Genomic DNA, 13,837 nt, shown 5'->3' with positions numbered 1-13,837 from the left:
TCAGAACCCCCTTCCCCTCCCCCTTTTCTGATGAAGGGTCTAGGCCCAAAACGTCAGCCTCTCTGCTCCTATGATGCTGCTTGGCCTGCTGTGTTCTTCCAGCCCTGCACCTTGTTGTCTCTTATGAAGAGTACTACCCTCTTAAGCTAATAAGTTGTAGTGTACCAATATCCTATGTTGGAATGCTCTAAATTTATTTGATGCATATTTGTATTCGTATCAGTGCTGTAACAACCAATACTTCACTCCTTGTTGTGTACTGTAAATGCTCCTCCAATTAACATCATAAATTTGCAAGGACAAGATTTATAGGAGAAAAGGGAAACTTTAGAACCATTCAACCAGTCATGTTGTATCTGTAGAAAGGACAATCTTGGTTAACTGTTTGGGTGAAGACTCCTGAAAGTCTTTGTCTGACTCTGTGGTCAGTGGTCAGGGACAGGATGGTGTGACTATGAACCAGGCAGGCAGACAGATCCAGGAGGTAATGCTGAAATGGCCTCAGCCCTTGAGCTTGTCTAACAGGTTTGTGATTCTTGCTCCCTGTGTGGACGAGAGTGGGGGCTGTAGGAAGGATGAATAAACTGACCATAGCACTGTGGTACAGGGAGCCATGCAAGAGGTGGGGAAAAGAGAGAAATGCAGTTGTAATTGGGGACATTATAGTCAGGGGAATATACAGTGTTCTCTGTGGCCAGGATCCCGAAGGCTGTGTTGCTTGCCTGGAGCCCGGGTTCGGGATATCTCATCTGGGCTGCAGAGGAACTTGGAGTGAGAGGGGAAAGATCCAGTTGTCATGATCCACGCAGGTACAAGGGTATAGGTAGAATGAGGAAAGAGGTTCTGCTGAGGGAATATGAGCAGCTAGGAGCTCAATTAAAAAGCAAAACCAAAATTATAATAATCTCCGAGTTACTACCCTGAGCCACAAGCAAATTGACACAGGGTCAAAAAGATTAAAAAGGTAAACGTGTGCCTCGAAGGTTGATGGGGGAGAAATGGGTTTGAATTTAAAGGAGATTGGTACCAGTACTGGGGAAGGAGGGGCGGGCTCCCTGATTCATACTGAGAGTCCTGGCAAATTGCATAACTAGGTCTGTGGATAGGGTTTTAAACTATTTTGGGGGGAGTGGAATCAGTTGCTTGGAAAATGATAAAATCAAAGGTAAAGGAGAAGGTAAGATTGCAGATTCATGATGGGGTTGATTGTTACCAGAAACTAAGAGGAAGGGACAGAATGTCTGAATATCATATTGTACCAAAGAGCCATAAAAATTTAGGGAAATTCAATAATAGGCTCTTTTTTTTAATATATGAAGCATCCAGAGTAAGGTAGATGACCTGACAACGCAAATCAAGGTAAATGAATATGATCTCATAGCCGTTACAGAAGCATGGTTACAAGGAGATCAAAGCTGGGAGCTTAACATTCAGGGATATTGGACCATTTGTTGAGACAGGAGCGATGGAGAAGGTGGTGTGACAGCATTGTGAATAAGAAATGAAATGAGGACAGTTGTGAGAGATGATCGAGGCTCAGATGATGGAGAGTCCATTTGGGTGGAGGTTAAAAAGCAGCAAGGGAAAGAAGACTGGTAGTAGTAGTGCAGATTCATAGAGTGCATCAGGGAAAGTTTGCTAGAGCAATATGTCATGGAGCCAACCAAGGAGCAGGCTATCGTGGATATGATAATGGGTAATGAGGTGCTTAACTAGGTATCTCACAAAAGGTTAAGTCGTCAGTTAAAAGTCCATTGTGTTGGAGGTAGTACTGATTATTGACATTGATAGAGAATTGCCTAATTAGCATGAAACAGTGAGTGGGGATATGGAGTTCTTTATCAGGTTGGCAACCTGTGACCATTGGGGTTCCACAGGGATCGCTGCCTGGACTGCAACTATTTACAATATATATTAATGACGTGGAGGAAGGAAGTGAACGAATTGTAGCCAGATTTGCAGATAACACAAAAATAGGTGGAAAGGCAGGTTGTGGGAACTATTTAGCAAACTACTTTTAGAGCTCCCATACATGAAGGCTGTATTTGTATCCACTTTCACAGCAATTAATAAAAGGGCTGCAGTGATAAATTGTATATCAACACTCCTTCCCCCATACTGTAGTGACAGATAATATTATAAATTGCATAGTAAATATAGAATTGTAGGTGGTAAACTATTTGAAGCATAAAGTGTGCATAAATGAGGAAAAGAGATAAGAAATCAGAATATTGTAATTGCAGTGAACTGAGACGTTTGAGTATAAAAGCAGTTTACAAGACAGAAAGCAGCCAGGTGGCCTTTGGTGGCTATGCGGCAATTTGCAACAGCAACATAAAGCTAATTCCAGCATTTCACTTTTAAAATATTTATGGAAATTTCTCAACAAAATGTAATACTTTACTGCCTCAGCCACTGAGCATTTTATGCTTCAATGACCTCTGCATAAAGAATTTTTTCATAGCTCGCTGATGACTTCTGTAGTCACAATTTTTTTTATCATAATGCTGCTGAATGTTCAGCATCTCCCCATCATTATACATGTTGCATTTTACCACTTAAAGACCAAACCTTCCTTCTTGAAGTTTAGTGTGGTAGTTGCAGATACAAGGATCAGAAAAGTGTACAAAAATTCCAATTTTAAGATTTCCATGTACAACACACAAATACATTTAAAAAGATTTTGGAATTCAAATCAATTAATCTTTTGAATAAAGCTTCAACTCTATGCAAATAGAATGAAATGCTTTTAAAAAATCATCATTAAGAATCCTGTAAAATGTTTCTATTTAGTACCTGCCCATACACCTTATTTGGGACACAGTAACAGAATTATCTGACTTGCTGTCTGTTTCCAGCATTTTCTGTTTATATATCAGATATTCGGCCTCCATAATTTGCTTTTTAACCCACCTATTGGCTTGGTTTGATGAAATTCAGTCCAGTAACAGTTTCTATCACCTCAGCTGTGCCCAGAAAGAAAATTCCTAATTTGAAAAAGTCAGAAGCTGTTTCACTTTCATGTTTCTATATGTTCATATAAACACATCAATTCCAATAAGATAGGAAATGGTTACAATGTAACTTTTAACTCAACACAGGAAGTGGTCCAAAACAATGCCCTAAAAATAAGCATAAAAGAGATTGTGAAACTTGCATTACGTTAATCTAGAAATCCAAGGTGAATCACAATATTTGAAGCCAACAGCTTTCTTCAATTAGAGTAACTAAAGTAGCCTCAGTATTTAATTTATTTTCATTGTGATTGAGTCTATTTTTCTCGCTTCGAGAAGTTCACCCAATTTTCCACAGAGACTACAATTCTTAGATACTCAGTCACCCACTCAGATTTTTGGGGTAACCTGAGGATCTGAAAGGTGTTATATAAATTTGAGATTCAGATAAGTTCAGATTCTGATAAATAGCGTGGCTTTTGGTTTCTTAGGAGATATTGTAGGATTTTCACATAAAGCCATATTTTTTAATCCAATTGTGGATTATGTGGGTCCCATCCCATTCTGTGACTAGCTATTTTAATTGTGGGAAATGGGGACGAGTTTGCGGAGTCAGGAATTTTCCCAACACTGTGCTCCCAACTCAGGAGCAAAATCTCAGCCATAATATCTGTATCCTGATTAACAAAATTGGCTACATAATATATTGTGACATTAAAAAATAGTTAGGCTAAAATTTAGGCAACAAGTTAAAAAGTAAATACGTATGCAGTCAACACTTACATTTCCATAGCAGCCTTCAGGACTTCCCAAAGCATTTCACAACCAGCACAGTGCAATCAACTGGGGCATTGTTGGAAACAGGGCACCCATTTCGCAGAATGAATTCTGATAAACAGTTTAATCAGGTAATCTGTTTTTGGAAGTTAGTTGAGAGATAATTATTGGTCTACCTGGGACAACACCTCAGGTATTCTTTGAAAAAGAGCATGAGTTCTTTTACAAACATCTGGACCAGGCAGGTATTTAATGTTGAATCAGAGATAGTAGGAACTGCAGATGCTGGAGAATCCAAGACAACAAGGTGCAGGGCTGAATGAACACAGTAGGCCAAGCAGCATCATAGGAGCAGAGAGGCTGACGTTTCGGGCCTAGACCCTTCATCGTTACTCAATCCACCTCCGCTACACAGTGACAACAGAGTGCAGCGTCTATAAGGTTCAGTCTAGCAACTCATCAATATTGGCATTAAGAAGTGCTTCAATTAGGTACATTGTAGTTAATTTTCAAGTGCATTGGCTATTATATTAGTAAATGCAGGAAGCGTTCTGCACCAGCAACATTGCACAAGTTGCAATGAGATGAATGGTAAATTAATCTACTTTTGTAAAATTAGTTTAAGCGAGATTGTTGATTAAAACACTGGAAGGTCAGCCAGATCTATTTTTATTAGTGTGTGACATCTACCTGAACCACTTGAACAGGCACACAGGAGCTCAGTGTAATACCTCAACTGAAGAGTAATCAGTTTGAATGATTTTACAGCTCCCTAACTAACAGATGATAGCTTTACTGCATCCTGTTCTACATTTCTTGGGACCAGATGCTGTTAGTGTTTTTTTCTTTCTGATTTGGCAGTACATAGGCACCAAATATGAGGAAAGTCAGAGAAAATATTTCTCAGCTCAGCTCAGATTTTCCTCTTCTTTCTGTATAATACGTGGTTCATTTGAGTTTGCCTACATTTGATGATTTCTCAATTGTGTGATGAGCAGGTTGTAGAAGTTACTGTAAACTCTCGTGTGTTTGTTTGTTTGTATAAAACCCAAATGACATTTTGAAGAGGGTGACAAAGTAAAGGTTTTGGAGTTTTGATTAAAGGTTAGAAGCATGTCACAGCACAAAGTGGAACAATGGAATTTTATTTTCTGCAGATGTTTGGTGATAATCTTTAATCAGGGACTGAATTTTAATCCATTAATGTAGGGTAGGGATGGGATGGTACCACGCTATTTGGGAGCAATCTCAAATGAATGTATGGCTGAGTGTATGAGTTGTGCCTCAGTCCTGAGCCCTCACTGTTGTACCCAAGTCCACTCCCAAGGCTTCTTGAATTCCAGTGCCTGAAAAGGCTCTGCAGTCATTGGTGCAATAAGTGTGCTTACCGCTGACCTTGAAAAGGGCCATTCACAAAGATCTAGCAATTTCTGTGTCTGTGGCAGAAATATTCCCTTCTTCGAGATCTGACACCAAGTCAAAGGACCTCCAGATTACCCAGCAACAGTAATATTATCATAGCCATTAAGCAACCAACCACATAGAAGGGAGTTGAAAAAATACTTCAATCTAAAAATGTTCTGCCTAGACACAATACAAAAAGACATTCCAAACACGGGCTGGCTGACAGTCTCTCACTATCGTGTAACCTCCCCCTGTGCCCCCACAACCATATACAAATACATTCTAAAAATAAAGCTCCAAACACAGTAAACACATTAATAAATAAAATACTTCAAAAGAGCAAAACTCCATAAACCTGCCAGCTGAATTAGGCCAGCCCCTACCAAACTTGAGTCGCCCATGAGTACACAGCGTCCTCGTTCTTCTCTCTTCTGGCTAATTGCCTGGAACACTTGTGCGAGCAAATAATGTGAGAACAATAAAAGAGAGGAGAGCAGAGAGTTTATGAGAAGCAGATTGGAAAAAAAATTCTTTAAAATAGGATTCCTTTACTCCAGCATCTTATCTGGATTTCTTCATCTGAGGTCAAGGTTGTTTAAAAATGCAAAACGAGACAAAATCCTGTTTTCCCTGTATGCTCCCAGGCCCCTGACTACAGCTCGCCATCATCAGATCCTGATTCCACGTACTGTTCCTGATCTGGCCAATCTCGGGGCTGGGCCTTCTGCTTTACTGTATTACTTTATAAATGAATGTGAAAGTTACAATCCCTCCCTTAATTTTTAATCTTGTGTCAGCCCCAGTAGAAACATTGGGATGAACCTTACGTCTTTTGATTTTTGGCTCAGCATCAGTTGTGTCGAGCTTCATGGATGGTTTGTCTCTGTGAGGCCAAGTGAGTTTTCTTGCCGCATCTTACCAAACTAGCCTCATTACCTACCAACCCTGCCCTTATAGCAACCATCTTGTCTGATTCCAGACTCATTGTACCACTCATCGTGCTCAGAACAACTTGCTACTGCCAGGACATCGCGAGTGGACTAGTATTCTTGGTGCAGATGCTACCTTTAAATGGCCATTGTGCCCCTGAACAAGCACTGCCAACCCAGAGGTGCCCTGCACCGTTCCTGTTATTTGCCCTGGGCATTGGATAGAAGGGAAAATTGACATCCTGCTTTGTGGGCAGGGACCTGAAGTTCCTGCCGGATGGGGTGGTGCAGAGGTGGGACTTCGTCTTCCCCAAGACCTAGTAGAGGCCTCGACACAAACCATGTCAGCCTGGTCAAAAGTTGTCACCTAGGTTAGTGCAATTTCAGCCACCTACGGAATACACAGCAACATGTATTCTCCACTCAACCAGCATAAATGGGGAAGTTAGTGACAGGATGGCTGGTGGGTTGCCCAACATTTAGCTCCTTACCCCTAGTGTGGAGAGCATTCTTACTCTGACAGCCTGAAGTGGCTGCCTGACCATTTTGAAGCCCCTGGACTGGTATCGGAGGCTGCTCTTGACCATACTATGCCAGGCTCTCCTGACCAAAGGCTAGCTCCCTCATCCTGACTTAGGACTGCTGACCTTGATAAACTTCCACACTTCCTGTCTGTCTGTGTTAAACTGCACAGCAGTACAGAGAGACTGGTATCTCTGGATGAGGGGTCAGGTGCAAAAAGGAAAGGCAGAACTGTTGCGAGCATCCAGGTAGGCTCAAAGCGCATACACCAAGACAACAAGCAAACAGTCTGATGATGCAGCCTAAAATATTCCATGATCTGGGTGCATGGTCCTGCATTCACACTGTCCTTGCTGCATCATTACAATAATAGTTACTGCTGCACCTGAAGTGCAGAAGTGTTTGGTAAGTGTATCGGAAATATGTAATAAGAGTTCTTAGAGGCTGGCACTTATCGATGCCAATGCCCATGAACGTGAGGTGTGTGTGGTTCTTCTCACGGAGCATGCTCTGAGATGTAGATGTCCAATGTCCAACATGCAGGTCCTTTGGTACAGAGTTGAGGTCACAATGTGGCCTGATGAAGGGTCCAGACCAGAAACGTTGACTCTCCAGTTCCTCTGATGCTGCCCGACCTGCTGTGTTCCTCCAGCCCCACACTGTGTTGACTGAGGTCACGAGGCACCTGCAGTGATTTCCATATCAACAATTCTCGGTGTCTAGTGTGTTTGTGGTACAATAGAAAGCTATGTATTAATGATACAAAATGTGCAGCTAATAGGGTCATTAACAAACCCCCTCAACAGGCAACTTCCGCTGCTGAGTCTCGCCTTGACGCCTGTAACCTAGTTAAAAGATACAGCGCGTTGCTCCAAGTGTTGAGGTATGCATTGCTGTACTTCTTGTGTGACTCTGTGACATTTGCTGTCTTTTTGAACTGCTGCCGTTCATTTGATGCAGGCAGACCCACAATACCATTATGGACAGAGTTCAAGGATTTTGACCCAACGACACTGAGGGCATGATGATATTTTCCAAGTGAGGATAATGAGTGACTTGGAGGAGAACTTGCAGGATGGTGTTCCTATGTATCTGCTACCCTTGTCCTCCAAATGGTACAGGCTCTTTGGCCCACCAAACTTGCACCAATTCCTATTCCTTATTTAGACCCGTTACTTATTGCCCATGCACAGTTTCTATCCCTGTGTTCACCTCATCTTCATGTGTCTTATCAAGATACGCCTTAGATATTGCTAACATGTCTGCTTCCACAGCCTCCACTGACAGTGTGTTCCAGGCACCCACCACCCTCTGGGTGAAAAATTTTCCCTGCACTTCTCCCCTAAACTTTCCCCCTTTCACCTTGAACCTGTGCCCTCTTGTAGTTGACTTTTCCATCCTGGGAAAAAGCCTTTGACGGTCCACCCCAATTATGCCTGTCATAATTTTGTAGATCTCTATTGGGTCGCCCATCAACTTCCATCTTTCCAGTGAAAACAATCTGAGTTTATCCAACCTCTCCTCATAACTAAAACCCTCCAGACTAGGCAACATCTTAGAAAACCTTCTCTGCACCATCTCCAAAGCATTCATGTCCTTCTGGTAGTGTGATGACCAGAACTGCACACAATCTTCCAAACATAGCCTAACTAAAGTTTTGTAGAGCTATAACATAATTTGCCAACTTTTATATTTGATGACTTGAGCGATGAAGGCAAGTGTGCTGTCTGCCTTCTTGACCAGCTTATGCATCTATGTTGCCACTTTCAGGGATCTGTGGACCTGTATGCCCAGAGCTCTCTCTGTATGTTAATGCTCCTAATGGTTCTGCCATTTATTGTATAATTCATACCTGAATTTGATCTTCCAAAATGCATCACCTCGCAGGTGATCAACTCTGTAATATGTATAACCTGCATTTGGGAGAGTTCACTTTAACGACTCCATATGCTGCGTACATACAATGTTGTGACTCTGCCTGGCAGTTAACCTGCTGTGGGTCTACATTCTGCACACACAGAACTCAGCTGATTTGCTGTAACTTCTCTTTCATAACTTATAATGTGTTATGCTGTTTGAAATAAATTATCCCTGATGAGGGATTGACCATTTGACCATTATCATTAATCTGGCAGACTGCTGGATTACTTTTCAGAAAATGAAAATCAAATCTGACTCTGTATGACCCTGCAGAAAGAAAATCAGTAGAGCTGGAGAAACTGAAATCTTCAAAGCCACAGAAGGCAATTTGATTCTGTGCTAATTTGATAATTGAATGGTAATAAGAAGAGATACAGTCTGATGGCGTTAACCTCTGACACAAAGCTCAATCTAAACACTGGTTGTCACTGTTTACGTTTGTGACTATGGATTTTGCATTAACACTGCAGCAAATGAGAAGGAAAGGGAACAGTACATGACTCTATTGGACAAGCGGTATACATTGTCCTCTAATTAACATCACAAGTTTGAATCATCAGCCAACTAAACAATTATTGGTCTTCTGCCACGTTAATCAGTTCTGCCACTACAATTAATATTCAATAGGCAAACTCTCATGGCACAAACTTTATGTTGCATGCATGCTATGATGCACTCCATGTAAAAGAAAGCTAGGTGAATATAGAAAATAGGAGCAGGAGTAGGATTCGGTCCTTTCAACCTGCCTTACCATTCAGTTGATCATGGTTGATCCTCTACCTCGATGCCATATTTCTGCTTTCTCTCCATACCCCTCGATGCCTTTATTATCGAAAAATGTATCTATCTCTTTCTTGAACATATTCAGTGACTTGACCTCCACAACCTTCTGTGTTAAAGAATCCTACAGGTTCACTACCCTTGGAGTGAAAAACTTTGTCCTCACTTCAGTTCTAAAAGTCTACCCCCTATCGTTAGACCGTGACCCCTAATTCTAGACTCTCCAACCAGGGGAAACATCCTCCACGCATCTATTCTGTCCAGCCCTGTTTGAATTTAATAAGTTTCAATTGGGTCACCTGTCTTTCTTTTGAACACTAGTGAATAGAGGCCCAGTGGAACCAATCTCTCGTAGGTTAGATATCAGCTGAGTGAACTTTTGCTGCACTTCCTCTATGGCAAGTATATCATTTCTTAGGTAGGGAGACCAAAACTACACACAGTGCTCCAGATGTGGTCTTACTAAAATCCTGTTTAAATGCAGTATGACATCCCTACTTCTGAACTCAATCTTTTTGCAGTGAGGGCCAATATATCACTTGCTTTCCTAATTGCTTGCAGCATCTGTTTGCTTACAGTACTTGCATTGTTTGATATATAAGGACATCCAGATCCCTTTGCACAACCGCACTTCCCAACATATCACCATTTAAATAATACACTTCTGTTTTCATATCAAAGTACATAACTTCACATTTAGCCATGTATTACTGCATCTGCAATGTGTTTACCACTCACTCGATGTGTCTGAATCAACTCGAAGCCTCCTTGCATCCTCACAACAATTCCTCTCGAGTTTTGTGTCATCAACAAACTTGGGAAAGAACAAAAATAATAAAAAATATGAACAGACAGTATGATGGGAGTGAAGGTGAGGCAGTGCTTTTGAAGTTTATTGATTTTAAACAGTCACTTGTGGACACAAGCTGCCTGATATCATTGACATTACTTCAGAGATAATTCCATTAAGCATCCTTTATGCATTAGCACTTGTGGCTTGGTTTGATAATAAGACAATATCAGCACTATACCTTTGTGTTTCCTTCAAATAAGTCTTGCTTTGTGGAATAGTTATTTTTGCAAATTTTATTGTTATTAGTGCCTGTATTCTCTACTTGTTGGTAAAATGGTAATGTATCAAATGACTTCAGACTTTTAAAATTTACTCAGGTCAAGTTGTGCTATTTTTAAGACATGGAAGTCAGAATTTAAACATCGGATTCAAGTTTCAAGAAAGTCATTGTGGAATAGAAAAATGAGATTGTGTTCAAGCACAATAGATTACTTTTACAGACTTCCCCACCAGTAATTGAATATAGTACTCAAATTAGCTGTGTTGTCTTCCTTCTACTTTTCCCTTTCTTTGGGTCTGCTGTAAAAAATCTCACTTAAACAGGAATAATCTTGTTACATGAAATGCTTTAGGGGGTTTTGCTTAATTGTTTTAGTCTCTTATTAGCAGATTTCCTTGACTTTATAACTGAATAATAGATGCAAGAACCAGATGTGGCTCTGTGGAATTAAATTAGCCAAATTTAATTCTGTTAAAATAGCTTTTAGAGACTGACCTTGTAAAATAGATCATCATCTGTAACAAAGAAGTATTGTTTTTCTGTTTTATTAGGAGGTATCACTTCAAAAATAGTGGAAAGCAGAATCCCATTATACTTAAAGAAAAATCTACCTTACACAAATACTTTACATCTGCTTCAGATTGAACTCCGCCACAAATCTTAACATTTAATTTTCAACCCAATGCTATATTCAGGAGCTAACATCTTTCTTCAATGTAATCATGTATTCAACTCCTTTACCTCTTCAAATAATTCAGAATACTCCTGTTCAAAGGAGCTCCTTAGCTTCTGCTGTTTAATCTCTTCCACTTTTTGATTAAGAATGACATGTAGATACATCTTCCTATTCATGATGTGGAGGTGTCAGTGTTGGACTGGGGTGGACAAGGTCAGAAGTCACATGACACCAGGTCATAGTCCAACGGGTTTATTTGAAATCACAAGCTTGCAGAGTGTTGCCCCTTCAGCAGGTGAAATCAATCCAATTCAACAGTGAAAATTCTTTTTTATGAAGTATGTATAGGTTTTGTATTATTTGGCATCCCCTATATTGGAAAGTTGACTGTAGCATAACTTTAACATTAAGTACTAAGCCTTCCACACCATGTAGTTGCACTATTATCAGTGTAGACAGTGTTTTCTTAACCTTGGCTAATTGTCTGATAATGTAGTGGCACTTATTCTGGTGTCTGAATTTCCAATGGAATTCGTGAGATGAACGTTGATATACGTATCAGCTTGCCAAGATGTAAGGTCTGAATGACATATTTCCCTGGGAACAATATTTCTGCTATTGTAGAATATTCTATTTCATTAGCCTCCTTGTGACAGAATTTGAATTTTGTAATTTAAATTTGCACCCTTGATTTCTGTCGGTGTTTCATATATGAGCTGAGCATGCTTTTAATCTGGTTCAATTTGGTTTGATTTGGCTTATTTAATATAATTTGATTTAAATTAACTGCTTTTAAAAGAGCTAACTCATTTCATCTATTGCCCCTTTAAGAGCTGGCAATTTGCTTTAATTTAGTTAATTTGTTTCCTACTGTTTTTAAAAGAGCTAGAAATACATTATGAAAACAGTGTATTTGGCCCAATTAGTCCATGTTGACTTTTCCCCGCTATGTGAGGATGTCTGCATGAGGAAAGACATGGTCCAAATCAAATTTGCCTGCTCCTATTTCTAATTATTTTATCTTTAATTTGTCAATCAACATCAGGCAAACAGATTATCCGGTTATTATCGCATGGATGCTTGTGGAAGCTTATTGTGTGCAAATCGGTTGCTGTATTTTCCACATTTCAACTGTGACTACACTTCAGAAGCATTGGCTGTAAAGCATTTTGGATTACCCTGCAGTCGCTAAAGGCATTGTATAAATGCAAATCTCCCATTTTTGAAATCTGTGTTGGCTATTTTAGTCTATTTTCTCTTTATTTAGTTATGTGATATTTAGATACTAACTAAAATTTCTAATTTTTTCCTAGATAAAGTCACTTATAATTACCAAAATTAACTCTACAGCCTTTATAAAAATAGGTGCTATATTCATCTTCTCATTATGCAAGTCGACATTTAATAATATACTGAAGTCTACTTGTAAGGGCTTCATCATTGGCCTCTCCATTGGCCTCTTTTAGGAACCCAGCGTACTTCCAACCAGACTTGGATGTTCTCGCTTCTGTTAGTTTAAATAACTTAGCAAAACGAAAAATCCTTTTAACAGTCATAAAGTCACTCATCCCAGCTTCTACTATTTCAGAATTTACTTCCTCTGTGATATTCGAGGTTGATGTAAAGTACTAAGAGCAAGCACTATTTTATAATCTTTAGCTATTAAAGGACAATTTTCTCCTCTTAGAAGTCATAACTCATATTTAACATTTTTTAACAGTCTTATTTATAAAATACTTTGTTCATCGGATTTTCAAAGAAGTCTTCATACTTCCTCATAAATTCCTTTGTGACATTCAAAGTTTTATGTTGTCATCTTCTTCAATGTACCGGTTAGGAACCAAGAGACTAACAAGTAAGATGTGTGTATGTATTGCTATGCAGCAGTTTTCACAGGGCCACATCGTGCAACAGGCAGACCGCTCACAGTTGGCAGAAGTTAGAGGAAACATTGCATTAAATGTCTCTCAGACCACCTTACCCATTGTCACTGCTGTCCAACTCAATTACTTCATAGGGCTTCCCACATTTAGCTCATCTACTGAATTTACTTGCAGTTAAAATTTTGCACCTTTTCATCTTTGAATATAGTATATCACTGCAGGAAATCCCTTTCTCACAGCACTGAGGATGTACCTACTACCATGGACTGCAGTGGTTCAAAAGGTAGCTCACTTACACCTTAACAAGGGCACTAAGGGTTGGAAAGTAATTGCTGGTCTAGCCAGCAACGTCTGCACCTCATGATCAAATAGAAAAAAAAACTGCTTAAGGTCAGAGAGTCTATAAGATCATAATCTCCCATTTTTTCTCAGGTACTAATGCAATTACATATCGTCTTTTTACAGACCTAGTGGTTGGTGCCTTTGGAGCTAGCAAAGTTGCAGTTTACAGGTAAGTGACTAAAGTAAAGTGTTACCTATTGGAAGGATTGACCAAATAACATAAAATAAGGGAGTAGGTTCCTCAAGCTTGCCTGGCATTCAACAACATCATGGCTGATTTGACCAAGGACTCAATTGCTCTCCGTGCCAGCTCATCATTGCCATCAATTCCCTGATATTGTGCCCTGTTCACGAAGACCTACCTAGGTCATTTAAATTTGTCAGGAATTGTCCCAACACACACCCTACTACAAATCTTTCTGCATTCCAAAAGACATTATCCATTAACAGCTGAGATAGTAGGACCTGCAGATGCTGGAGAATCTGAGATAACAAGGTGTAGAGCTGGATGAACACAGCAGGCCAAGCAGCATCAGAGGAGCAGGAAAGCTGATGTTTCGGGCCTAGACCCTTTTTT

At 40.0% G+C, this 13,837-nt stretch overlaps 1 protein-coding gene across 1 annotated transcript in view; it reads left to right on the top strand.

The window, feature by feature from the left end:
• The window catches only part of itga8 (integrin, alpha 8), a 208,356-nt gene that overhangs the window by 80,583 nt on the left and 113,936 nt on the right, over positions 1 to 13,837 (top strand). The window contains exon 14 of the mRNA XM_048607871.1: positions 13,384 to 13,429. Within this exon, the coding sequence (XP_048463828.1) occupies positions 13,384 to 13,429 (46 nt within the window). The remainder of the gene's footprint in view (positions 1 to 13,383; positions 13,430 to 13,837) is intronic.

Source organism: Rhincodon typus, chromosome 2 (genome assembly GCF_021869965.1).
Source record: "Rhincodon typus isolate 14 chromosome 2, sRhiTyp1.1, whole genome shotgun sequence".
NCBI lineage: Eukaryota > Metazoa > Chordata > Chondrichthyes > Orectolobiformes > Rhincodontidae > Rhincodon > Rhincodon typus.
The sequence above is the reverse complement of the archived record's forward strand: the minus strand, read 5'-3'. Positions and strand labels throughout refer to the sequence as shown.